The 26,745-nt window shown below is 38.9% G+C and overlaps 1 protein-coding gene across 1 annotated transcript in view; it reads left to right on the forward strand.

Annotated features, from left to right (window-relative positions):
- The first annotated feature begins 303 nt into the window (after positions 1-303).
- st6galnac3 (ST6 (alpha-N-acetyl-neuraminyl-2,3-beta-galactosyl-1,3)-N-acetylgalactosaminide alpha-2,6-sialyltransferase 3) overlaps positions 304-26,745 on the forward strand; it is a 95,341-nt gene continuing 68,899 nt past the window's right edge. The window contains exon 1 of the mRNA XM_072363115.1: positions 304-544. Coding sequence (XP_072219216.1) covers positions 527-544 — 18 coding nt within the window. The 5' untranslated portion in view covers positions 304-526. The remainder of the gene's footprint in view (positions 545-26,745) is intronic.

Genomic DNA, 26,745 nt, shown 5'->3' on the forward strand with positions numbered 1-26,745 from the left:
AAACAAATCTTAGACAACATAATACATGATGTTAACCATCACATTTTGTCAAAACTAAAAACGTTTTTCCACAAATACTTACCATATTATATTAAAGACAGATATAAGACATAAATCCAACATTCATTGAGATTAAATGACCCGTCACTGACTGAACACAGCTCCCACTTGTTTGTTTTCTGTTCCTCCTCCTCATGTGGATGTTGTAAAAGCAGAAGTCAGGAAATCAGCGGCGGTCACGTCACGTGACGTGGCTGTGGGCGGGGCTCTGCGTCTCCGCCGGCCAGTAGCAGCGCAGCACTGGTCCAGGTCCCAGTCGATCCGTGGGAGAAAAAAACGCCGAGAGAGGAGACGAATAACGGTACACTCCAACATTTATGGAGCCTGTCCGCGCGTTTAATTGCAACGCATCCGCGTCTCATCCTGTGATGAAGACGTGAGTCAACGTGTGCGCAGACGGACGCGGTGAACGCGCTTTGGGGCTGAAGAAAACAAGCGGTCCACCATTGTCTGCAGATAAATAAGAATGGCCTGGATGTGGAAGGTAAGAGTGGGTCTCCCTCATGCACATTCCAGTAAAAAAAAAAGAAAAAAGAAAAACACGAGATAAGTGCAAGTGTGGAGCCTGAGACGTGGCCAGTTCTCCGTCAGTGAGCGTTTTAGCAGATTTGAGGTAAAATGTGAGTCAGGGAGCAGCATGTGGTGTTGGTGCTGATGCTCTGCGGAGGTATTTACACCCTCCCCTGGTCTACGTCTGCTGTGATTTTCATTTATTCTTCAAATCGATCTCCCTCTTCTTGAGTTTTTGCTGCTGGTGTTTGTGTTTTGCTCTGTGTTGGTGTTTGTGCTCATCAGGCTTCTCCTGGACAGGCAGGCTGGAGAAGGCCAGCTGTGCACACAACATCCTTCATGTCCAGGTGTTCACATGATGAGCTTTCAGAGCTGTGGGAAAGTTAAAAAGCATGTCGCACCCCATATAAAAGACATATTTCAGTGGGTTTAAAAGTTCAGATTTGATACAAAATATGCCATTTGTATGTCTAAGAGATGAAAATAACAATGATCTTCATTTCCTCTGCAGTCTTCCATTCCTTCATTTATCTCTACAAACCCCTTCATAGTTTTCCAGAATTCCTCCCATTGTCTGTTATCAGCAATTTAAAGCACCATGAAATGTATTTAATAATCATGTAACAGAGAAATACATAAAAATACAACATTTTAGAGGCTGAAAGCGGAGACCAAGTTTGTTTGACTAAGAACTAACCACAAAACATATTTATTCAATTATTTGTTCAATTAAAAACTGGTTAAAGATAGTCAGATAATATGGGGAAAAAAAGGGTAATGCTTATTTTGTGGCACCTACACTCTTAAAACCTAAAAAACATACATTTTGTAATGATTGTCAGGGCTATTGGGTCGTCACATTTCCCGTATAAACGCTTAAATGATCAGAATAGAGCAAACTGTCAATCACAACTGCAAAGTTTATGGTTATTTACACAAATAAATTGATTATTTTGTGATTCAACCATTTCAGGGGCAAAATAGCAAAATCCCAGCATTGACAGGCTGGAACCAGGAACTGATTGACATTGTTTCCAGAAAGAATGACTTTTCCAGTTTCACAGTGTAATAAAAAGTGTCCATCAACATACCCCAGTGTTCAACACGGCTCCTTCAAAATCCCTGTCAATCCCTGTGATAAAAAGTCAAGAGGTGAACGATATTCAGTTTTCAGTGAAGCAGAACAGGAAGTTTTACTATTTGGTCTTTTTGACATAAACATGCATCAGTTAGTTTATCAACCAGTTCACCATTTTATCTCAGATTGGTTCGAATTCAAGTGTTTTTGTTTATAACATGACAAAAGATCATAAAAAAATAGTCCACTACAGCTGAAAAGTTCAAGATAAATTGTTTATGCAGATGTTTTTATCCAAAGCAACTCACACTGGTAGGTAGGTAGGGTAAGGGGAGTCTTCCCAAGGACCCCTACTGGAGGTAGTACCTTTCATTTGAACCTAGGTCACCCACATGAAAGGTGGCAATCTTACCCCTACACTATCCAGTCCCAAAGTTTTAAACTAAACTAAAATCCTCAACTGTCTCATTTAGTCCACAACCCAAATGTATTCAATGTGGAGAAGCTGTGAACAGAGAAAGTTTGACCTGTAAAACTGATGTTGTGATGGATTTTGTGTTGTGTGAGCCACAGTCTAAACCTCATTAGAGAAAATGAAATAATGAATCATCTGTAGACTGATTCACTACGTCTGTATGAGAAGGTTTCCGTCCCTCACAGCAACACATTGTGCTGGATCACCCGCTCATATAATCCCACACACACCTGTAAAATGTGTAAACACACATACAGTGACTGCATGTGATGATTTGCTTCACATCTGTGCATTTGTTTCTTTTTCTCAGTGTATGAGATAAAGAAAAAAAGCAACATTTTGTGGCTGTAAAGCTGAAATCATCATGATAAGGTTTACACAAATAAAGTAACAATGTTTCCTGGGTTCTTATGTATTAATAGAGCTGATGTTTCCTGGTTTATTTCATAGCAAACTTTTTTCAGAAATCACAGATTTGCTTATTTTCTAAGGCAAAGATGGTTCAGAGACTGAGGCAGGGCGATGCATTAATCAATGTTTACTGTCTCCAGTATCTCTCCAGTATCTCAGTATGTCTTAGTATCTCTGAAGATTTTAATGTTCAAAACAAAAAAACAACACCTAAAGTTACATCTTAGCTTGTCTGTTTTGTCTGACTCAGGCTGCAATCACTGAAGATTAGGGTTGTGTAGAGTTTCAAACTCAGTACCGCAGAATGCAAAATGACAAATTAAGAGGCATTAAGTGTATTTGATGTGCAGGAATCCAGACTAAACTTTTCCACCAGCAGCAGCAGAATTTAGGGGCATCTGAACAAACAAAATGATTTGCTCAAAAACAGATAGATGATAGAAATGAGCAAACTCCAGTTTCATTTTAAAAGAAAAATGAGACTAGATTAGCATTTTGTGAGAAAAAAAGCCCAAAAGCCAGATGAATCTCTTCCTTTAAAATGAAACTTTTGTTTTGTATTACTGTCGCCTGTGTTGTCGGTAACATTTATCAGTAACGTTGAGTTGCACATTGACTGAAGTTATTTGGTAGTTTGACTTTCAATGAGCAGCACACATACTGGGAATCTTCTGATTGTTGGACAGCCTGTTCACTTTAAGTCTGTATTTTTAGTGAATGGCAGCTCATCCTTTACAACATGGTTGAGTTTTACTGTCATCTCATCCATTTCTGCAGACTGATTAGTTGATTTCTGCTTTTCATATGCTGCAGACAGACCTGCTGCTGCTCAGTGTGTCTGTTTGTGCAGAGTTTATGCGTCGTGTTGTTGTGCTTCATCAGTGTCTCCTATTTAAAGTCTATGGTCAAACTCAACAAACTAGATATCCCCTCAAATGTTGGGCCACAGTGATACATGAAATGCATAATGTTCCATTCTTTTCAGTGTCTTTAGTGCCTTTTCAGCCGTTTCATGTCCTCATTATTAGTTTGAGGCTGCTGTGTCACAGTTCTGAATGCTTGTTTTTCTTAAATACACCATAGTTTAAAGGTCTGAGTAAAGTTAAATGACAATATGCTGTTTACTGAAAGGTAGATGATGAAAGGTAGATGATGACCTCCACAGTTTTGATTTTCATAATTGGGTCATAAAGGTTTTAGCATTGATTGATACCCGAGTATCAGTTTTGGACAATCCTCTGTAAGACATAAAAAAACTGCAAATATGCCAAGTGTGGAACAGAAAATACAGTTTAAATTTCTGCGTGAAAAAAAGAATGAAACAATTTTAACAGTTAATCTAAACTAATCATTTCAGAATTGATTAGTTTTAAAAAAGATGTCTGTCACACAAGCTCAATTATGACACATCAAACACGAGAAATCACTGAAAGCAAATACGAGTTTTAAACTGAGCTAAACAACATTCTTCACAAGTGTAAAACAAACTTTGTCTTTCTGGGAGTCTGAGTTTCATCAAAACTATCTATGATAAGATCTTATTGCACGGTTTAAGTCTGCTAAAGCCCAGTTCTAAATCTATAATACTGTTGTTTAATGTCATTGATCTCAGTGTGTTGAGGTTTTTATTTTCTGATAATTTCTTTGGTGTTATTCTATTGTACTTTAGTTGAAAGTTTTTATTCATTTACTTTGGAGGATGCCAGCCATTTAATAGCCACATCCCTCTCTTTATCCTCATCTGTCTGCTGGCTCACCCAGTTCTCTGAGACAGCAGTTAATTTCACACTAGATTTGACAATGTGGTGCGTTCCTATATTTCTGAAAAGATAATTGCACAACACAAACTGCTGAGTTGCTGAAGTGAATGTAGTCTGGAAAAGGACAAAAGTAAATGACCTGTAGCGTTAAATTAAATGACATCAATGTTCTTGTTTCTTGTTAGTAGAGTTGAGTTGCACAGCTGAAAGAAAAAGTTTGGGAAACTTTTGTAAATGCTCCAATTCCTGGACTTATGGCCCGTTAAATTTGGTCTGATCGTCAACCAAATCACATTAACAGACAAACATAATCTGAGTAAACGACTCAACACACATACAGCAAATGTCATGTATCTATTGAACACACTAGGCAGCTGATTATTGTGGAAAAAAAGTCATAAATAAAGTGAGTCTGGAAATCCAGACTTTTATGGGTTTTATTTCGGAGTGAAAGCTGTCAAGGCAAAATCAACACTTATACTGATTCTTATACTGTTGTGAGAACTGATATGGTTTGTGATGAGTCTCGAGCTCTCGGATAGTATGACTCTTGCACAGATCACATCAGAGACGCTGTCACCTGAGCAGTGTTTTTCCATTCCAGAGACAGGAATTTAATCTTTTACTTGTGCCTCGAGACAATAAGTCTATGACAGACGCACAGACAATATATGTTATATATATATAACATGTATATGTGAAAAGAAATATCTAGCATATTAATCATTCACAGTGCAGGCTTGAAAAACTATGTGTGAACTTCTGTGCTGCTTCCAGCAGATGATGTTGGAGGCGTTGTTTATGCAAGTGACCCACACCGAGGATATAAAGACAGATCACACAAAGTCTGCTCTTGGTGTGAATCATCTCTACTACAACAGCTTACACTCGCTCTTGAAAGAAACAGTAGACGATGAGCAAAGCCTAAAAAAGGCTACAAAAACATGTCCCTGAGACCCTGAAACAATCAGTCAAAGAGCACAACGAAACTATGCAAGAACCTGCGGAGAGATGTAACAGCTTTACAACTTTTTTTTGTGGAAATCTTTACAAAAATCCAAAACAAGATATTCTAAATAATTAAGACGCTGCACACTAACACCAAAAGTTTATTTGAACTCAATTCAAGTTTTACTTTCAAAGCAAAACTAATGAGATCTTTTGAAAAGTGGTAAAAAAGAAACATGAAAATCAGTGAGGCTGCATGTTGCTTGTTGTAATTCTGTAGAAGAAGTAGTTGCCATAACCGGTCAGAAACCTCAAAGAGGAAAAAACTAACAACTGTCATGGTTATTGACAAGAAGAAAATGATCAAAGCTCCTCTTCAGGAATTGCTTCAATCTCTGGAAATGTATGAGGAGGAAGACAAGAGGAGGAAACATCTAGAGGAGTTTATTTGCCAGCTAAGATCAGAAACAACTGATGAGTCATGTCATTTTAGTCTTTGACAGGTCAGATGGGATTTGAAAAGTTGTTTCCATCCCCCCTAACTCCTATTAAGTCATATTTGAAAAAGACAAAACCACCTCAGGTGAGCATATGCATTTTTTGCACTTTAGTGGAAGTTATAATTTAACTTTCAACCATTACCATCCACCTTTTCTTCATCACATCCTGTGAATGTGACTCCAAACCGGCTCGTGGAGCATAGTGGATGGACTCTCAGGTTTAGAGCTCTTTATATTTGGGCCTGAATGTCTTTCAGTTGCCATAATAAAATGTATTCAAAACTCTATTAAGAAATTTACAGGAGCAGGCCAGGGTTCATGAACTAGAGCTTTTGAGAGGTCCAAAGATCTAAAGCACAGAAGTGAATTAAGTAGAGACAGAATAAAATTCATGTTTTGGGAGAGTAATGTCAGTCCTGACAACGGCATGACTTGAAGAGGGCTGTTCAGTCATGACGTACCAGAAATACTGAGCAGCTGTAATGTTTTTCTAAGAAGGATTGTTTAAACCTTCTCCACAATCTACAGGACACATCTGATGGAGACTGTTGCTGCCAAACTCAGCTGTTGATGTATTTTTCCCAGCCTGCATGAAGTTGTGACTCTGTGTGCTCAATTAGGACAAAAAAAGCAAACTGTGGGTGTGTCATTACTTTGATTTGTTAATGCAGAAATACAAAAAATTTCCCATGATTTGCAAACTTTTTCTGAAGTCTCTCAGCCACATAAAGCCCCAAAGCTCCTTGTGCACATACAGAAATATTCATCAGGTGTAGCTGACAATAAACCAGTCATCACGCTGCTCTCCAGCATCACCCTGTATGATTAACTGGTTGCTTGAACGTTGTCAGAAGACATTTGTATCCTGCATGCTGCAGCGTCAGAGCAAATGGGAACAGTTTGCTGCCATATGGTCCTGTTTATTTTTATAATACATGCTGTTGACGGTTTTCTCTTGCTTTTCTGCTTGGATTGTCAGTCTTAGCAATAATGGAAGAACTAAGCTGTATGTTCTGCTCCCGTTTATACCCTTTTTTCAGTATTTGTGGTTAAATTTGGTCTCCCACAGGTCACATGATGCTTATCCTTTTTAAATCAGTGTGTCCTTTCTCAGCCTAGTTTCTATGTAAATATGCAGTTTTTTATAGTAAATTTCCAGACGGTTGACAAAAGAATATGCAAATTATTAAGTGTATTAAGTTTATTCCTTCCATTACTGTTGGGTTGTTGGAGGAAAACAACCCTGACAAGTGGCACCAGTTCTCCATCTAGCTCGTATTACATTAGTGGAGATTGTGGAATTGAAAGAGTATCCCAAATTGTTTAAAACAACGCAAATATTGCATTTATCTACAGCTGCTTATCATAGATCTTCACCGGAGACTTTAGCAGATGTTGACATCACATATTTTGTGATAAGTATTCCCCTTATCCAAGCCACAATGATGAATTTGCCAGAATATATCAGTAGATATCAGGCTATTGCAGATAAATCTGTATTTGTGCGCTTGCTGGCTGGGTTTATACGGGAGCATCTGATACAGAAATGTTTTTGTGTTCTTTGTTAAGGTACAGAAAGCATCAGCCAGGCTAGTTTTCAACAGTGAAATTATGTGGTCTGCACTTATTTTTGTCACAGATTTAATTTAACCCCTTATTGGATGCCTCCTGTTGCTGTTTGAGTCATAGTAACTCCAACTCAGTTCTAGTGATTTGGGGAAGCGAGAGGACACAGGCATTCAGGAGTGCTGTGACCTGGTGGTTTTAAACCCTTTAACATCCTGCTGTTTTGGTCAATAGGGAACATTTTGAGTGACTATACTGTATCTTAATGAAAATTAGTGGAAATAAATCCGCATCAGCAATTGTTTCCATTCGATTTAGGTATGTAATGCTAAGAGTGAGAATGCGTTATGTCAATACTTTTCAGTATGAGGAGTCACCCCACTTAAACACTCTTAAATCACTTTTCCCACTTTTTTTTCCTTTATCTTTTTTGGTTAAGACTTTAAAAGGTGAACGTTATAACACGTTGTTGTCGTTCCTGACGTAGAACATTTTTTTTCAGGGCACATGTTGAATCGCTGTTCGATAAACACTATTTATGTTTGGAATGTTAAATACAGCAATTTCTGTTGTAAACATCTCACTAAGCGGACATTTTACTCTTGAAGCTTCTTGAGTCGTTCTTACACATAAATTGCTGACAATTGCACACATGTACTACAGATCAGTAGATTTCCCATATGAAACGTGTTCTTACCATTAGAAATACACCAAAGTGAGGCCTGGATAGAGGACATGGGGGCAGGACATGATGCAGAAAGTGTGCTGTGGAAATCTCAGTATTTTGTTTGCAGGATGTTAAATGAGGCTCCTTTTCTGTGGATATATACACACTAATACTGTTAGCTGTTAGCATTAGCAGAGATACAGTATTATGTCATGAATGATTTACCAGTTTTATGGTGGGATCTCTGCATGAATGTCCATACATAATGACAAGAGAGAGTGTCAACCTCCCCCAGTTTGGTTCATGACTGAGTGAGTTTAATTTGCAGGAGGCCTGCGGAGAGATCTGACGTGTAGGGTTCCCCCCCGCTTTATGAACTTGTGTTTTAATTGGAGTGAGTTCATCCGTGAAGAACTGTGCTTGAGCTGTATAAGGCTATGGCCTTATCCATCCTGAAATGTTGTCGATCCAAACATTTCAGGGTGAGCTCTCCATCACCTCCATCAGAAAACACAATGCCGCCATTATTTCTGACCACCTGGCAGAACAGGATCAGAGCAGTCGGTTTTAGTTATGGGGTCACTAGCAGAAAACAGACACACTGGTGTGAAGATTTCCTGTTAATCAATGGAAGCAGACAAACATACACTCATTTGTGTGGGCCAAGAGCTTTTGTGACAGCTTTTAAGGATCCAGTGAGTGTCCCAGTTCTTAAGTTTGAGGGATGAATGGTTATTCTGAGCCTGTTTTGTCTCTTGTGATTGTGTTAGAAAGCAGGCTATTAAAGAAGTTCCCCGTCACAGTTTTGGAGAAAAGAACAGGGCAGGATGTTAGAGAAGGCTGATTTTCTGGTTTGTATACGTGCTGTTATAAATCTGTGCTAACATTTCCGTCCTGTGTAATCCTCTTCTTTTATCTGTTTCTGAGTGTGGAGTTAACATCAGACATCTGGAAACATTTTGTTTATCTATTCTTTTGCTGTACATATGAAAACTTTATAGTCCTACAGATAAAGAGATTGCTTCATACAATAATGATCTGTAAGGTGGTTCTATGCTCTAACCTACTTTAGCAGAAGTTTAGTTGTACTCTTAAATTATGAATTCAGTATTAAACAGGAAATAAGAGCTGACATTTTTATCTGAAGAATCATGAAATCGAGCTGCAGTTCAAATTTCCTCGTTAATTCTCTGTTACTGAGAAATCTGTTGATATATCTGCTTACATTTTTAAAATGTATAATCATGAAGTAAAAGTGTACAAGAGTACTTTGTGAAAGCAGTTAACTCTCATTTCTATGTATGTTTCCTGTCTGTAATTCCATGTGACCTCAGGAATATGCACCCTAATGTTCATCTTTTGGAAATAAATATTTCTCTGGATGGATAAAAATGGACCAGTTGCAATAGGAGAAATTCTGATTTGACCCATTACGCCCAGTTTTATGGAATATGTGCATTGAATAACTGTGAAAGAATGGACTAATAATACAAAGTTAGTTAGGAGATATGTCTGCCTGGTGTGCTGTCAGTTTTGAGAAAGATGTGTGTGCGCATATACTGTAAGTTACACAGCTACCCAGTCAATGGTCAATTAGTCAATGTTGGCTAAATACAACAGGAAAAAAAAAGCCAAAATCTATCTCCATGTAAAGCAGAGAGCTGACAGAGCAGATGGAGCGTGGGCAGTTTTCATGACATGTCAAATTCGGGAACTTTAAAGTGTCTGAAGCCATTGTGTTGCACCTCTGATTCGGGAAGCCCATCAGGCACTTTTGGTGTTTCATGTTCTGAATATTCCAACACCACATGAATGCACCCTAACTCCAAGTTGTTGGTGGTAACTTCTGAGACAGAAAATATCTCCAACTTGGTAAAAAGAACCAAGAGTGAACAGATGGTTCAGTAAATGGCTGCAGAGACAAAGTTTGTATCTCACTTGATAAACTTGCAGTAATTGTTTTTTGGCAAAGAATGCAGCATTCATCAGTATCTTTCATCACGGCGAGTTTGTCAGTGAAATCAAACAGTTATTACTTTCTGCAGCCGCTGATAAAAGTTCTTATGTGCACAGATTTAGGCCAACTCAAGCACTGGCTTAAGCCTTTCTCAGACATAAGATATCTAACATTAATACCTTTATCAGTCTGTGAAAGACATTCCGTGTTCTTATGCTTAATTCATTCATGTTTGTAAAAGTGACAGAAGAGCCACAGAGTGTGTGCGATATCTGCCAAAGTGATCTACAAAGTGAAGTGTTATACTCACATCCTCAGGGTTACAGTTTCCTCACAAGAACATGTCACATGGCTGTAACAGTTCACATTAGTGGACCAAGTGCACTGTGAATGTGTTAAACATGGTGGTGGAGGGTGGAAGGAGCTGAAAATATCACTGTGCATGTTTAAGCTTACTGATCTTTGTTCTGTTTAAAAAGAAAACAGAAACTCACAGTGGAGTCTTACATGTGAGGATTTAACTGCACTACTGTAACGAGTGCTGTTGTTATCAGCTGGAGGGAAATGAGATTCTTTTTTACCTCACCTGAGGAAGACGCCAGAGGACAACGACTCTGTGGTGTGTGAGATAAGTAACCGCTTAGTGCCACTGCTTTCTGATAATGACATGTCCTTTTGTCATATCAAGCTAACTACCAAAGGGTATTGGGTTAAAATGGTGGTAGATTGGAGTAGTTGAAATATTGATATTTAATCAGACAGACATCAGAAGCTTCATCTACAGCTGTTGTGGAAAATAAAATCTGTCTGTGCTACAACTAATTGTAGTTGGTAAAAGTACAATAGTTCAGAAAGCCCTGTTATAATATAATGCTATTTGTCTGATTCTTCTCATAAGATGATAAAACAGAAGACAAACCCACTGCCACTGTGCCTGTATGATAATGGGAAGTTCCAGCTTGAACTGTGTTGAATGGGACACATGTATGTCACTGGGTCAGACTTAGTGAAGCTGCCGGTGGGGAATATTACAAAAAAAGCACCAGGTGTGTCATTCAAGATGACAGCGACACCTTCAGTTGCTGAAGGAGTGCATGTCTGAAAAGGGCTTTTAAGTTGTATTTCTGGTCATGTGATTATTGTAACCCTGACAATTTTTCATCTCTATTTTTCATCTCAAAACCAAAATGCCTTGCTATTTAGAAACTAAAATCTATGATAGGTTCCCCGTTCGTTCTCTGCCTGTGTGCGCCCACTGTTGAGCTGCAGTGTGGAGCTGCTTTTAAAGCTTTTCCCAAAGATAATGACACAATGAGAGCAGTGAAAGGGAATCAGAACCATAAAGTTCCAGCTGGATGAACAATGCAAAGCTCTGTCAGGAGGAGTGAAGCTGCACTGTGAAAACACTATAAAAGTATCACATCAAATTCACTCTTTTCGTATTTTTTTTATGTACACCAAAAGAGTAACTGATTTAACCAATCCTCTTTTTTTCTGACTGCTGCAGGACCACGATCATAAAGATTCTTGTTTTTCACTTTATAACATCATCAGGTGAATTAGACAGTTTCCACAAATGAAAATGCTGCATAAAGACAAAGAGTGAAGAAAAATAGATTTCAGCTTTATCTGAGTCTGCTTCCTGGCTGAAAGTCCTGAAAGACAGTCTTTGTTTTTGCTCTGCTGACGCAGTCCATTCTCTGAGCCCCTTTGAGCCAACAGAGTACCATTTAAGCGTGCGGCTGCTTTATTATGGAAATGTAACCTACATCTGTTGCGCAAACACACACAAACACACACATTCGAATGCTGCTGCAGAAGCTAGAGCAAGGTTAGCTTATTCACAACAGTAACCAAGGGTGATAACCTCCCACCAGATTAATTCACAGTGCAGCAGTCAGAGTAGTAACTGGGCCAGCGGCCGACGCTTCACTTGCACGGGGAATCTTATCAGCATCTGGGAGGGCTTAACTTGATCTTACTTTGTGCCGTCAGTCGTGTTATTCAGGTAGTCTCTAATCCTGCTGTGTTTGATCATGTGCCGCTCTGCCAGTTCAGCCTGCTTGAACTCAGCCGACAGGAACCTAGCTGCCAGCACTGGTCTTTGTTTTTTGTTTCTCTGTCCCCATTTTGGACAAAACACAAAGCCAACACTCCAAGGGTTTAAATTAAGAGTTGATGAAGCAGCCTGCAAATAAAGTTCCACTCTGCAATTGCAGTCTCAGTCAACAGCCTAAAATTACATATCATTCACTGTGAACCTCTGGGCCATAACCCCTATTATTACTGTACATGCCTTCACATAAGAGCTGTAATGTCAAAGCTGAAGTTTTACACATAATTTACCTTAAAACTAAAGGAAAAAGGGAACATTCAGACAGCAAGGAGCTGAGTGCAGTCATTAATCTTCCATTGTTCTTGCTGACACAAGAGGAAACACAGTAGCTGCATTTTCTCCAAAAGGTAAAGAATGTTGTAGATGTAGTGAAATTAAAAGTACAGAGCACAGGAGGAAGGTTATACTTAGTTCTGGCTTCTAACTCCACAAAACAAACATTTAGAGAAACTGAAGTGTGGCTCCATGAGGTTATTCAAACTTCACCTAAAAAATACCAATTTCCTGTCTAGAGAGGCCAACAGAGGGATCAAATTGGTAATCATGTGTTTATAAAGCAAGTGGTTTACTGACTGAGCTAAGCCCATGATTTTGTGATGCAGCTAGCTTTTATATTTAACAAAATCGCAGCAGAGGCTGTGAAATAACGTGAAAATGTGTTGATTCAGAAACTCAAGTGGATAATGCAGAGTCAGCTGGTCCTCTGCTATGTGGAGGACGATGAAGACAGAAACAATGAGGTTCTTCTGTTTCACTTAGTTTTCTCTGTAAATGAAATGGGTATGAACGAAACCGAGTTGAATGAATGCAAAATGAAATTGGAATGGGGACAGAAAATGGACACAATGACCTCCTTCTTGGTGTGTGGTGACATGCAGCAAAGGGTCCCAGGCAGTGACTTGAATCTGGGTCTACTGCAACAAGGATTTACAGCCTCTTTACATGCGGTGCCCAGTGACAATAGACACTGTGGAACCTCGAACAAGCTGGTTTTCCCTGAAGAATGGTGAGAACATTTTCGTATGGCCTGTTGTAAAGACTTTTATGAGATCACCTTTTAGCATTTGTTAGTCCTGTCAAAATAGTTTTTCTGGGTTTTCAAGTGGAAAGACATTTTTTTGTTTTGTGCTGCAAAGGGTCCTATATGGAGGTAATTCAAATGTTTTATCCTATTTTTTGGGAACAGAGGAGGGAAAAACCTTGTTTTTTAAAAAAATAACCGAGTGCACGTCTCCTTAAAGCCTGAAAGTCCACGACATGTGATATACCTTTTAAAATCAGATTTGATTTCATGAGGACTCGTTTTGAAATGTAGACAACAACCTACAACCTTATTCCCTGTTAATGAGCTCTGGTGTCTGTATGAGACCGACTGCGAGACATAACTGAATGCTTCTGCAGCCTCTCATGTTCGGTAAAGTGGGAAACATCACAATTGATTTTCAGTTGGATTTATGCTACAAGGGTGATGCGAGTCAAAAGTCTGTTTTATTATAGATGAACACTTGATTTACCCCTTAAACAAAATCTACAAACCTGTTTTTGTGCATGCTGTGAATTATAGTTCTGTGCCTGCAGTTACTGATTTGCATGCAGTGACCTAGACATCGTGAACAATGAAGTAAGTGAACCCCTCATGCTGAGAAAAAGTGACTTTCTTAGGATTATCATAAAGGAAACTTGAGTGTCTGGTTAATTCGATCACACTTAATGTCATGTCTGCCGGCGAGGATCCAAAACTGAACACCAAGTCAAGTTATGAATGTGTTGTCCTGTTAGCTGCAGGTAGACAGCAGACAATATTGTCTCATAGAAGATGAGAAGTTGACCAACTCCCACGTTAAGCTTGATGTCAAATTTAACTCCAAATGACATCTGGGCATTCCTGTTGGCCGTCTGATATTTTCAGCTTAAAGTAGTTGCTACAGTTGTCAAAATGCCTTCCATTCATGCTGGCACGGCCCTCGTGATGTCTGATAACCACGAGAGGAACCCGGCATCAAATTCTGACTCTCTGCTTCTTATCTACTCCTCTTTACAAACATCATTTTGTCTGTATGCTGGTAATATGCAAATATGCTTTACTTCTACTCCTTTCCTCCCAGCTGCCTGCAGGCAGAAGGATTTTCCTGTAGGACCCTGCCCAAGGTTCTTTCCCCATTAAATGAAAGTTGCAGAGCTTTCTATGAAGATATGAGGTAGTCTGCCAGTGGGGAAAATAGCCAATTAAGGAGGACTGAGGGCATGCCCCTCAGAGAAATGAATTCCTCTTAATTATTGCATATGCTAATGAGTTTGCCTATGTGATTGTAAACACGTAATGAATTATTGGAAAGTGGCATAAAGCTTCTTTTGCATTTCAGCCCACACGCTCTGTAAATAACAGTTATCATTGAAAACTCTGGACATTTCTGACTGAGCAGAGAATTTGTGTTTAAAAATATTTAGACCTGATTTTTTTAAAATTATTTTTCATGGATAAACATATGATGGTTAATATATTGTTTCCCTAGAAATACAAATGCGCTCTTATTTACTGAAAATACACGAGGTCATTCTAAGAGGGGACATGATGCAATTTGATTCCATGTTTTATCCAGGTTTGGTTCTGATTAAAGAACTGTTTTAAATCGAGGCCAACCTGTGGTCTTTAATGTAGGAATAAACCATTCACTTTACAAAACAGGAGAGTGATGAATGGATAAATTTGAGGCATGGACACAACATAGGCCTATACATGGCTGTAGCTCAGGAGCAGTCGCCCACCAATCGGAAGGTCGGTGGTTCGACTCCAGCTTCCTCGGGCCACATGTCAAAGTGTCCTTGGGCAAGACACTGAACCCCACATTGCCTACTGATGCATCCATCAGTGTATGTGTGTGTGAATAGGTGAATGTGGAATGTAGTGTTAGAAGCGCTTTGAGTGGTCAGCTAGACCAGAAAAGTGCTGTACAAGTACAGTCCATTTGCCATTTACTATTGTATTACAACAAAAAAATATATAATATGATATTCAAAAAAGATTTGGTGCATGTGAAATTACTTTGAATTACTCATGTCAACAAAATTAGAAAACAGTTTTAAAAAAAGGGAAAGAAAGACTTCTAATTCATTAACCTTTAAGATTAGTGTGACAGTCACCCTATCAAGGCAGGCACTTATTCTGATAGCATTGTTTGTTTTAGAGTCTTAAGTGTACGACTCACCAGTCGCTCTAAGATAATTTCTTAATGTTCTTTTAAGTATAAGGCTCATAATAATGGCATATATGGAACACAGAGAACATGGCACTGTAATTGGTTATCTAGCTGTTTTGTGAAGCACTACTTTACATGCAATTCAATTTAAATGTTAGATGACTCAGAGAAAATTTAAGGCGACAGAATGCTTCTATTTTTCCTCACACGCTCATTCACATCCATGTCAGCTGCTGTACCTTTGGCTGCTTACTGAACTGACTGTGCTCAAGTTAGCAGCCAAAGCTACATGGTTAACTGGTTTTCCCTAAATTCTATGTGTGCTTGTACTCGGAACACTATGCTTGGTCAAATGCATCGGCACAAGGTTGTCCTTCTCTTTGCCTGCAGCAGGGAAGAGCAGTGCAGAAATGTGGAGTGACAGAAAGAGCCAAGGTTTGTTGGAAAGGTCTTTAATGGGGTCTGAAAAGTCATTAAATCTACAAGAAATAAGGTAAGAGGGTTAGCCAATAGTCAGTCGCCCCCTATGTGATTATTTTTGTTATTCAGAGTGGCTGCGTGGAGAGAACGGGCTGGTGTGAGACTAAAAAAGGCTGTCGTGCATGCAGCTACAAAGTAAAATAAGATTTTACTGTTTCAGATATTAGAAAATTGGAAATAAGTTTGTTTACGAGTTCTCCAAATAGACAGTCGTTAAGGAACTTGGCCACCCGCCCAGAGTTTATATGTGGGAGGCACTGAAACCATTTTATCAGAATGAAAAATTATGATGATGAAGTGTCTGGCTGGATTTATATAAAGCTCTCAAGTCAGATCGGCAAAGCTTCTTCACTTCTGTCGCCATAGTGCTCCTTCTAAAGCCTTTTTAAACTGTTCAAAAACACACGAACACATGATAACATCTGACTCTTAAGTAAAATGTGAAAGTATATAACCAGCATTTAGTTCCATGTCAAATGGCAATATGGCAATAGACACATTAAATTTCAGCAAAAATAGGCACAGTTCACATTTTCTTTCCAGAAGCACGCGTCCACTCGCTGTAACGTCCCGCATGGAGGCTCTGAAACAGATTGCAACAACTTGAGGACAAAAAGAGATGAATTTAATAAAAAAAAAAAAGTTAAATTCAAAACTTGTTAAAGTTAAAACAAATGAAAAAAATCTTACGATTAACTCTTATGTAGCATCCATATTGGCATTAAATTCCTGAAAGATCTAGACAGATTTACTAGTGCCTTTTTCTTATGTGATGTAGTTTGTAGTCAAACTAAGGCCATTTACCTTGAGACAAGCACAACAAATTAATTGATTTAGTGTTTAAAGAACAACATGTTTTTTTACCCTGAACAAGATATTTGGACATGGAGTAGACAGGAGTCTTTACCATTTAATGAGTAGGGGAGAAGGGGTAGGTTTAAATAAGAATATGCTTCATCCTACTCCTTTTCGGACTTGTTGGTTTCACATTATTACTTTTTGTCTTGACTATTGTTATTGTTGTTTTGACTTTTCTCATTGGATTTTTTTTTTCAGTTTACTTTGTTGTTGTAATACTCGAACATGTTCGAAATAAACTAAACTAAGCTAAACAATTAGACCTTTAAAAAGAACCCAAACACCACATAAATTCTTGTTTGCCCTTTTCATCCAGCCACTACAAACTATCCCTATCTGCGACGCTCCTCGTGTGTTCAGAATAATCCTCCTGATACTCAATTCCCTTCTTGTTTTACCTACATATCACAAGCCACAGAGGCATTTCATCAGGTAAACGACACGTGTTGTTTGACATGTGAACCTGCCTCTAACCTTCAGCCTTAAATTGTTTTAGCCGTTGGGTTAAAAGACAGAATTTCCATCTGTAAGCATCCAGATTTTTGTAGACTTCATTAATGATGTGAAGATGCTCTTTTTTGATTGCCTACAGCTTTTTGGTTTTGGTGTTATATCAGTGTTTATCTTGATGTTGTGGTGGCAGGATAAATGTCAGATAATCAGCTGGCTTCTGTAATTGTTAGAACACATGTCTGAACTGTCTGCAGTACAAACACTCTGAGCTGCCACTGCTCCTCAGGGCTTAAAGGGTCACACACCAGTGAAGGATCAAGACCGGCTGAGATAGTTGGATAGTTGAGCTTTTACATGTTGATAAGGATTTAGTCAGTGTCTGACTGAGTACTGTCACAACAGAGAAGCAAAGGTGCCAAGATAGCAGTTTGCTGGTCAGGTGACATCATCCATCCCTGATGACTTCCAGGAACAAACCACCTGCCAACCTAACAACAGCGTGAGAATGACAAATACCAGATGGACACACTGAGTTTGTGCCTGCTGCTGTAGTTGTGTACAGAGCTGAGAGCAAATGTTTAGGGAAGATGGACTAATGACTGTGTATTGTACGTAACCTTTCTGTGAGTCATGAACAACTTTGTTTTTCTTTTTTAGATTAGAAGCAGACAGTGGACAGGCAGTTTGACGGCATCCCATGGTGAAATATCTTGGCTTTTACTGGTCTTGGAAAAAAAAACGAGGCTGACTAAAAATGTGGTTGATTCTGAGACAAGCGGTATCAAGGCTAAGACCAACCGGGAGTACAACAACACTGCTTACTGTTAATTCAAACACTTGAGAAGCTTGGACCTTCAATTCATGGCTTCAAATTAATGTGTCCTTCAGAAAATAACCAATCACTATTATTAACCAAATTCTAATAAAAAGTTCTTAAAAGCTGAGTTTTATTGAGCATTTTTAAAGCTCAAAACTGATTAGTCAGGAAAATGATAAGCAGATCAAATTATAAAGAAAAGATTGGAAAACAGCAGGACCGAGATGAGCTTTTATTTTGATTCACCTCTCAGTTAATAATCCATTTTATTTCAATAAAAGCATAATAAGACATTTTGCTTAACAGAAAAAAACCCATCAGCATTTTTTAAATTCTGCACCTGAAGTAGTCAACGTTGGCATGAAGGACGTGTGTTGGATCTTTTTCTTTGGAGTTTGAACAAACATTTCAACGCTGGCAAACATCAAACTCAGTTAACCTTTCAAATTAAAGAATTAAGATTGTCGGTGGATCAGACCATAGGTTTGTTTAGACTAATGCATCAGACATTCTTCAGGAATCAAATACGTTGAGAGAATTGAAGAATTTCATATTAGTTCCGACTTGGTTTTTGGAAAAAGTGGCAGCACGATAATGTGTCTTATTCTACCTTGACACGTTTTAATCACTTTAAACACATTTGAAAATTCAGCAACTTTCAGGAACATATGCCTTCTGTTTCTGTCATGAAGTGGTGGCAGAGATAACCTACAGCTATTTGGATTCATTTGAGTGAGTTTCACTCTTTGCTAGATTACATTTGGCAAGACCTTCTCTGCACATTGTGCGCTTGGCAGGGCCTAAGAGCTTGTGCTCTTGGCAAAGCTAAACTGCCCATTGGCACAGGGGCAAACCCAAGCCCCAGATGAGGCAGATCAGCAGAGGCTGTGTTTTTTGTTATGACCTCTGCTCTCCAAAGACTGTCATGTGGCATAGAAATGCTGCCCAAATGAAAGCAAAAGGATCAGAGAGCAGCTGGAGGTGTGAAACTAGAAAAGTTTAGCTTTGTTGACGTGCCATTACGCAATGTTTTTTTTGTCTAGTGGTACTTTGTATATGACCTTGACTGTTAAGGCCAGAACACATGATGCACATCAAAACAGACATTCATATTATTTTCTATTATAACCCCACATAACTTCAAGTTAATTTCAAGCATTGCCTCTTACAGTTATACCCACAAGTACATCCTGGATCCCATCCCATAGCGGCTCTTCTTCTATGGTGCATCAAATGTGTTTAAAATAGATGAGGAGAGATTATTTACTGAGGCTGAGAAACAACTGCAGCTATACAACCCACAATCCTGTCATCAAATGCTATTAGAAATATTTCTCTTCAGGTTACCACATTTAAGTAGTGTGTATCCACACAGAAGTTTAAACTATTGCCTCAAAGTCACTGAAAAGGGTTTTATGATAAACATTTTATTGAGTGGTGTGTTTTACAGTTGAAGGTCATGTTAAATCCCATTTATTACTACAACTTTGCCACCTGCTGAAAGGCTACCTGCATTGTGTCTTGACTAGCGAGGTATAAGATATAAGAATATTATAGTAAGTTTAGGTTCATTGGAGTCAGAGAACAACTAATATCAAATGCATGTTGTTCTGCTGCTTTCAGGACATAATATCACAGATCTATAAGGTCCAATGGGGCCTGTACTGTTGGGCTTCCTGTTGATATAATGATGCTCTACAGCAGTGTTTTGATGGGTTCTGGCCTTTTTTCTATAATTGAACAATATCCTGTTTTCAGAATATCTATTTAGTTTAGTTAATTTTGTAAAATTCTATTGTGAGGCACAACTTGTTGCTGCTCAATTTTCTTTTTTCTGAAAATCCAAGAGTAGTATCAGACAAGCATTGCGGAGTTAATGCAAGTTGGACCCATTGGAGGATCAGATAGCCTTGATCTCAATGGCACGCTGCTGTAATCCTGTATGCATTTCCTCATCAGCTTTTCCAGACAGTGAGGTGGGAAGATCAGGCTTGGCTGTTGCCCGAAGTAATGCCTGACTTTTGTGTAGCTTGCCTTCAGCTTTGAGTTCGACCTTGAACTGAGCCTCTGAGTAAGCATAAAATCCCTGTAATTGCATTAGTGTTGCCCAGCTATGAGCTGTGTGCCACGCCTGCTCCCTCCAGACCAGCTTTTTAGCTTAATTTATTGCCCTGACCTGCTAGGATTTAGCTTCATCCCTCTGCAGAGTAACAGATGACATATACAGCATCAGATATCCCTTGTGAATATCTTGATTCAGTTTCTCTCTTATTGAAGTGTTAGATTGTGCAACAAAAGTGAAGTGATGCACTTGATTGGAGATGGCCTAGTGATATAAGAGGCCCTTTTCCTGAGGGATATTGACCAGGATAATAAAAGGTTGCAGTGCCACTGTTATTATCCCCAGTGGAAGCTGGCAGTGCTCTGGCCGCCAGCAATGGGATTCTGATTTCCTGCAACAACTGAATAGGTTGACAGGCATGAATTAAAGCGGTTAAAAGAGGGAAATAAATAAAAACCATTCTACTTTTTCACTTGGTTTAATATAATCTTTAGTGTGTTCGCCTGTACCCTGGAACTGGAACCTTCAGCTGTTTTAAAGGAAGTTTTGCACTCTGGGTTTCATTTTGGTTTCTTACTGAGGTCCCTGATGATTGCAAGTGTGCGTTACTGCTGTTTTTACCTTTTTTTTTTTTTTACCTGTTTTTTACCTTTGTTGGCAATCCTGCCACTGCCACCGCCTCTCATGCCACCACTCTCCTGTCCTCAGACCAGCCAGCACGATGCAGTGCTGCCTTTGACAGAACAGACTCTGCAGGCGTTATTTTTGCAGAATGAACACCTGCGTGTGGCACATAGCGGGTGGCCTTTGATTCACCTGCCGTCTTCTCTTTTATCATAAGCAACAGCTGCTTCACTCATGAATGCTGGCATTCAGAGTCTTGGAGAACCCTCACAATCTAAGAGGATTAATGAAAAACAAAGAGCTGAGCTGGCAAATCATTTGAATTCATTCATTGTTAGAAATCTCATGAAGTTTTTGCTGTGGTGAATAAATTGGACCCGGGTGTCTCAGTTTTTCTCCTACAGCATAAAAACTCATACCATTAAAGCTCAGAGCGGGACATAACATAAAACATATGTCTGAAATGCAACGCATCTTATCCATCATATCCTGCTGGTTCCGCAGCTCAAAGAGATAAGAGAAAACTCTTCCATGTATTTCTTCTCTTGTGCCTGGAGCTCATTGTGTTGTAACCTTATCCTGACAAGCATGTATAAAAGGTTTTTAGCTGATGTGATGTGATTCATCTGACCTTCACTATTGGCTGTATATTAATATCTTTATCAACAGTACAGGCTGCAGTGTGCCTTGTTATTTAATCTGTTTGCTGTTGGGATACAATGAGAACATTAAAATACTCTCAGATGACACGTGAATTAACCTTTAAATGGTACTGATAATGACTATTGATTGAAAGTAATGTTTCCTGTTGAATAATGGCACAGAAACAAAATCTTTGGCAAATAGTGTAGAGAAAAAAAAGTTTCTGCAGCACTTTAGCTGTTCCTCAGTAGTGAAAAAGATTATGAAGACCACTTATTGTACTGTATAATGTGGTAGGATTATTGTTTTTTTCTGAAGTGAAGTCAACTGCTCACATTGAATCATGACATCCATCAACGCTGGTTTAAAGACTCTGGCTCGATTGCTGATGCTGCTAAATCAGCATGATGAAATTTCTTATCTGCTTGCATTCGGGCATATTAACTTTAGTCAAGTTTTCTCACAGTACGACAAACTAAATGGGATCCATCAAGGGTATTTTAAAAGTGGAAATTTTTAGTGTTTCAGAAGCTTCTCGGACAAGAAGTAGCCTTCAGTAATGTTAGCTAAACAAATGTAACTTCTGCAGAGAGATGTAGCTCAGCCTTCCTACCATTTGCAGCTGTTAAACACTGTAAACAACCATGGGATGCACTGTGATGTGATGCGAGGAACTTTTGTCTCAGTGAAGGGAGGCAAAGACACACTGAGGAATCATTGAGGAGCTTTGATCCTCCACCTACCAATTCATTTTTCATGGCAGTTGCCAGAAATAACCCAACCCCCCCAAAAAAAATTAAGGAAATAATGACCATGACAATTGACTGATTGAATTGACGAGCTATCTTTTCAGTTCCTGTTAGAGAAATTTTCTGGAATTGAGAGTTACCTTTTAAACTCTGTACAGTTTCTGTTGTAAAAGGGAAAATAGGTAAAGACCAAACAAACAACGCACCTCAGCTGTCACCCTTCTCAGGGTTAAACAAATCACTCTTCTGCCTTCGTTCTCTGGCAGCCTTGAGAAAGTTTCCTTGTAAGACACATTTCTTTAACAAATAACACCTTCTCTGTTTCAGTAAAGTGGAGCAGGAGTGTGTGTCTTTTCGGTCTCATGGATAATACACCACATTTCTCATTCACATCCTTCTCTGGTGTCTGTGTAGTTTGCACTTTTGATTTATCTACTCAGATTTCTCTGTGTGGGAGTCATGCTGTGTGTAATCACTATCGATGAGATGAGGCTCTATTATGGAGTTACAGAGGGATTCTATTGAGTTTCACGGGAAATATCAGTTGCTAAATGTCAGTAATCCTGCTCTGGCATTTGGCAAATTGAAATGGATTTTCTCTGGTCGATGTTTTTCGCCACAGCTAGATTCCCACCAGCCTTTACATGTCAGACACATGAGACTGATACAAGAGACTACTTGCTATTCTGCTGTAAAGTTTTTCCTGCAAACTGGTTGCAGCCCTTATTTGCGGCCTAAAGTCATGACATCTGTGGTGGATGGAGAGCAGTTAAGGCATTACAGTATGATAGCTTTGTCCTTGGCCAGCAGTCTGGTCTCTCCTACCCCTTGGCCATGTGTAGCCATATGAGCCTGGCCTTCAAAACTCAGATATTAAATAAAGATGAAGCTGAAAGGGCTCTTGTCGTAAGTGAGCAGCTGAGGTCATCTTCTGTGATTGGCTGAATGCCTTGAGGCACTCTGGCGCGACATGCAAGTAAAAGAGCCAGTTAATCTGTGCAGCACCCTTAGTCTTTGGGCCGAGTGTGCACTATTTGGCATTATAGGGATATCATATTTCCAATAATATGATAAAAAATCTTTCTAATTATTTGCTGCAGCTCTGCTGTGTTGTTTGACCATTATTCAGACATTACAGAACAAACAGAATACAAACATGCACTCACTGTGAACATCAGTTTATTTTTCCGGCTCAGGCAGCATGCTTGCTGAGTTGACACAGATTTTGGTCAAAGACCCTTGAGGACTGCTTGCAACCATGTATTGGTCCTTAGAAATAAACTGTGTGACAGAGCAGGAAGAAACATATTACATTTATTATCTGAAAGACATTTGGACCCCAAATTTCATATGTGCTGTGCCTGAAAATAATGGACAACTTGGCAAAGAGCCTGTTTTTAATTGTATCTCCAGGCACTTTGTTGAAAGAAACCTGTTGAAAAGACAGACATAAAATTGTGTTTTTGCACCAACAAGGTGATTCCCAAAGAGCTATCATTTGAAAATTTGACATAATTCAGCATGGTGTGCTGTGTGTCCTCAAAAAAACATTGAAGAAGCTGACAAGTGGAGGACAAAAGAAGTGTCAGACTTAAACTAAACAATCTACAGCGGATGAACAGTATCTTAAAGTGACCGTAAGAAATAAGACCAAATCCAGCAAAGACCTGAAACAGGACCTGAGAGCTGCATCTGGACCTTCAGCTGATCCATCTACTGTTGGCCCAGGCCTCATCAGAAATGGTCTCCATGGAAGGGTGGCTGTCAAGAAGCCATTCTTAAGGAAGGGAAACAGAGAGAAAAGGCTGAGCTATGCCAAATGACACAAGAAGTGGACTGAAAATCAGTGGCAACAGGTCTTATGGAGGGATGAATCCTCCCCAGAGCCCGGACCTCAACATTATTGAAGCAGTGTGGGATCATCTGACAGAGAACGGAACAAAAGAAGAGCTTTGGGATGTCCATCAAGAACCCTGGAGAACTATTCCTGAAGACTCCTTAAAGAAATGACAGAAAGCTTGTCTAAGAGGGTTCAGGCTGTGTTGGAGAATTAAGGAGCTCAGACCGAATATTGACTTTCAAGCTCATTAGAATGAACTGTTTTTGCCTTTTTTACTATTACTTACTTTATTCTATTTCTATTTCTATTTCTATTTCTATTTCTATTTCTATTTCTATTTCTATTTCTATTTGCATTTTCCGAGAAATTGTTGCACCCATTTTCAGTTTTCCTGACAATATACTGTATAAAGAAGTGAAAATTTTGCACATTACTGTACTTTGACAAGCATACTTCAAAGTTTGCAATCAGTTCTGTTCAAATGACCCAGGGACAGAGCTTTACTAGTTGTACCAGAAGGTCCGATTCTAGAAGAAAGTTGTTTTAACGGCTGTAAGGAAGACTAACGCAGTCTAACAAAACATCACTTTGTTTTATTTTTTGACAGGTAGACCCATCCTGCTCATGCATTTTGGTTTGCAGCTTCTTATGGTGTCATTTTTTTTCCTCTTTTCACTTTGACAAATTTCTTTACTTTTTCCGGCGGGCGAGCATCAGCCCACGCAGCGGAGCATAGAGCATCATCAAAGTGTCTCCCTGAACATATGGTGCTGTTTTTTCTTTTTTTTTTCACCCTTAGTCCCAAAAGTTTGCTGGCTCCAGAAGGAGAAGTGAATATTGTAGAGCGTTTAATCCTTTATACTTGTGGGGATTATCTTCCATTTGATATCAGATATGCATTAGTCAAATGAGGTTTGACTGCGTTCTTACGTGCTCACATACACACATTTGCAGACATGTAAGCACACACACTGCAGTATTTCTGTGTTACTTCTGTGGAGGATCAATGTGAAGTTTCATCTGCATGAAATCAAACAGCTTCCTTTTAGGGCCCAGATTAAGATGCTCTGTGATGCCCTGCACTATGACGATCCAGTTCCATGCCAGCAGAACAGATTAGTGTTCATTTGACCTGGATTGAAGGATTTGCTTTTCATATGTCATAGCTGATAAGGGTGATACCACAGAAGTAGGGGAAACGGCATCGGTACATTTTGTTGGTAGAGGGGAGGAAGGCTCTATGCCAATATGAGAAGTAAGGGATGTATTTTTGTGCAGCGCAGATATCTGGACTGGAAATATAAAAAACATAAAGGCTGCCATAGAGGTTTACATTCAGATTAATCCATATTCTCCCCTGTAACTCCCTTAATGACTTTACTACAAATAATCCATAAAAGTAATGAGCATCTCTCAAAAAGAAAGCTGGGCTCCAGCCATTAGATCACTTTGATGCAAATGGACAGATGGTCTGGAATACATTAGGTTGTTAAATGGTCTCATTGATATCATGATGCATTCTGTTATGTTTTTCAAAATCAGGAAAAATATACCAACATCTACCACAAGGGTCTAATACGACCTCATATATACAAAAGATATAGCTGCCACATTTAAAATTATTTTGAAATCTTGCAATTAATCAGATTTGTGTCCGCATAACACTATGTATCTGCATGGTTTGTTGTTGTAATCGCATTGAAGAAGTGAATTTGTAGTGATGTGGCTCTGAAGTGGTAGCTTCCCAATAGAGATTTTACCAAAATGCCAGCTGTTGAATTATTTAAACACATCATTCTCTATGGCCCTGCTGGTTGCATTACTGATTCACTCTGGGTTAAGGATACTTAAACTGGAGTCATTTGCAGAAATTCAGTCAGATTTCTGATCAACTCCACAGGATTTTTGCATCTTTTTGAGAAAAGAAATCTGGATACAATCTGGACATTGTCAACAGGTGGTTGACAGGTGTCAACAGATCTTGTTAAATTGTGTAGATTATCTTCAGATGTTTGAGAAAACACATCTTATTTAATTTGCAGTTGTATTAAAGAGAAGAAAGCAGAAACATTTTAGAAATATTGATGCCTAAAAGTTAAGATAACTTATATATCAATCCTTATCATGTCAATATGATGTGTTCCAACTCTCCTTTAGTGTGTGTCATGTGGTCTTTGCTCATGTCTGCTAGTCTTGCTTTACTCAGCTCTAAAGTGACCATCAATGAGAAATAATTGTGGTTTCTTCTCAGTTAATAGATTTTTTTTTTTTACATAGAAGTTGCAAATGTTCAAGCTTCCTTCTTCCTAAAAAGGTCATGGTTGTATTTTCAGAATAACTTTGAATGTTCAATGAGATAAGAAAACTTAACATTTTTGTGCTGTAACTAAACTTGTGAAGGGTGGTTTGCTGAAGTGAGAAGAACTCCACAGATAGTTTTCGGGATGTAACGCTGCAGCTGCAGCTCCTTTGCTCCCTTTTGGCCGCCACATGACAGCTGTGTGAGGTGACTGCCCCCTCTGCTGGGCTTGGCCAGGATCAGCAGGCTTTAAACCTTCAAATGAACCATGAGATTGGTTGCTGTGTACTCATTAATACTGCTGCATATTTAGGAAATGAATGCTACATGTACTTATGCATATTGCTTAGTCATTGATTTAGTTCTAGTTCTTTAAAAAACAAACAAAGATGGAACAGAAACTTTACAGTAATGGCTATTTATCAAATGTTTTCAATTTCAGAGTAGAAAACTACTGTTTTTTGAAGTCTTCAATTTCATATCAGGTTTGAGGTAATGTCTTAATTGTCACACAGCTCAGACTCAAACATCAAATTAAACCGGCTAACTTGATGTAGCACCTCGTAGCTGCTGTTGCAACTATGTCAGACTTATTTTGAATCCATGAGACTGCTGCTGTAACTAGCTGTAAAACAGTTTTTACAGTAACTATAAATTTAATGATGCTAATGCTATG

The sequence above is a fragment of the Leuresthes tenuis genome, unplaced genomic scaffold (assembly GCF_036924035.1).
Source record: "Leuresthes tenuis unplaced genomic scaffold, fLeuTen1.0.hap1 SCAF_14, whole genome shotgun sequence".
In the NCBI taxonomy this organism is placed as follows: domain Eukaryota; kingdom Metazoa; phylum Chordata; class Actinopteri; order Atheriniformes; family Atherinopsidae; genus Leuresthes; species Leuresthes tenuis.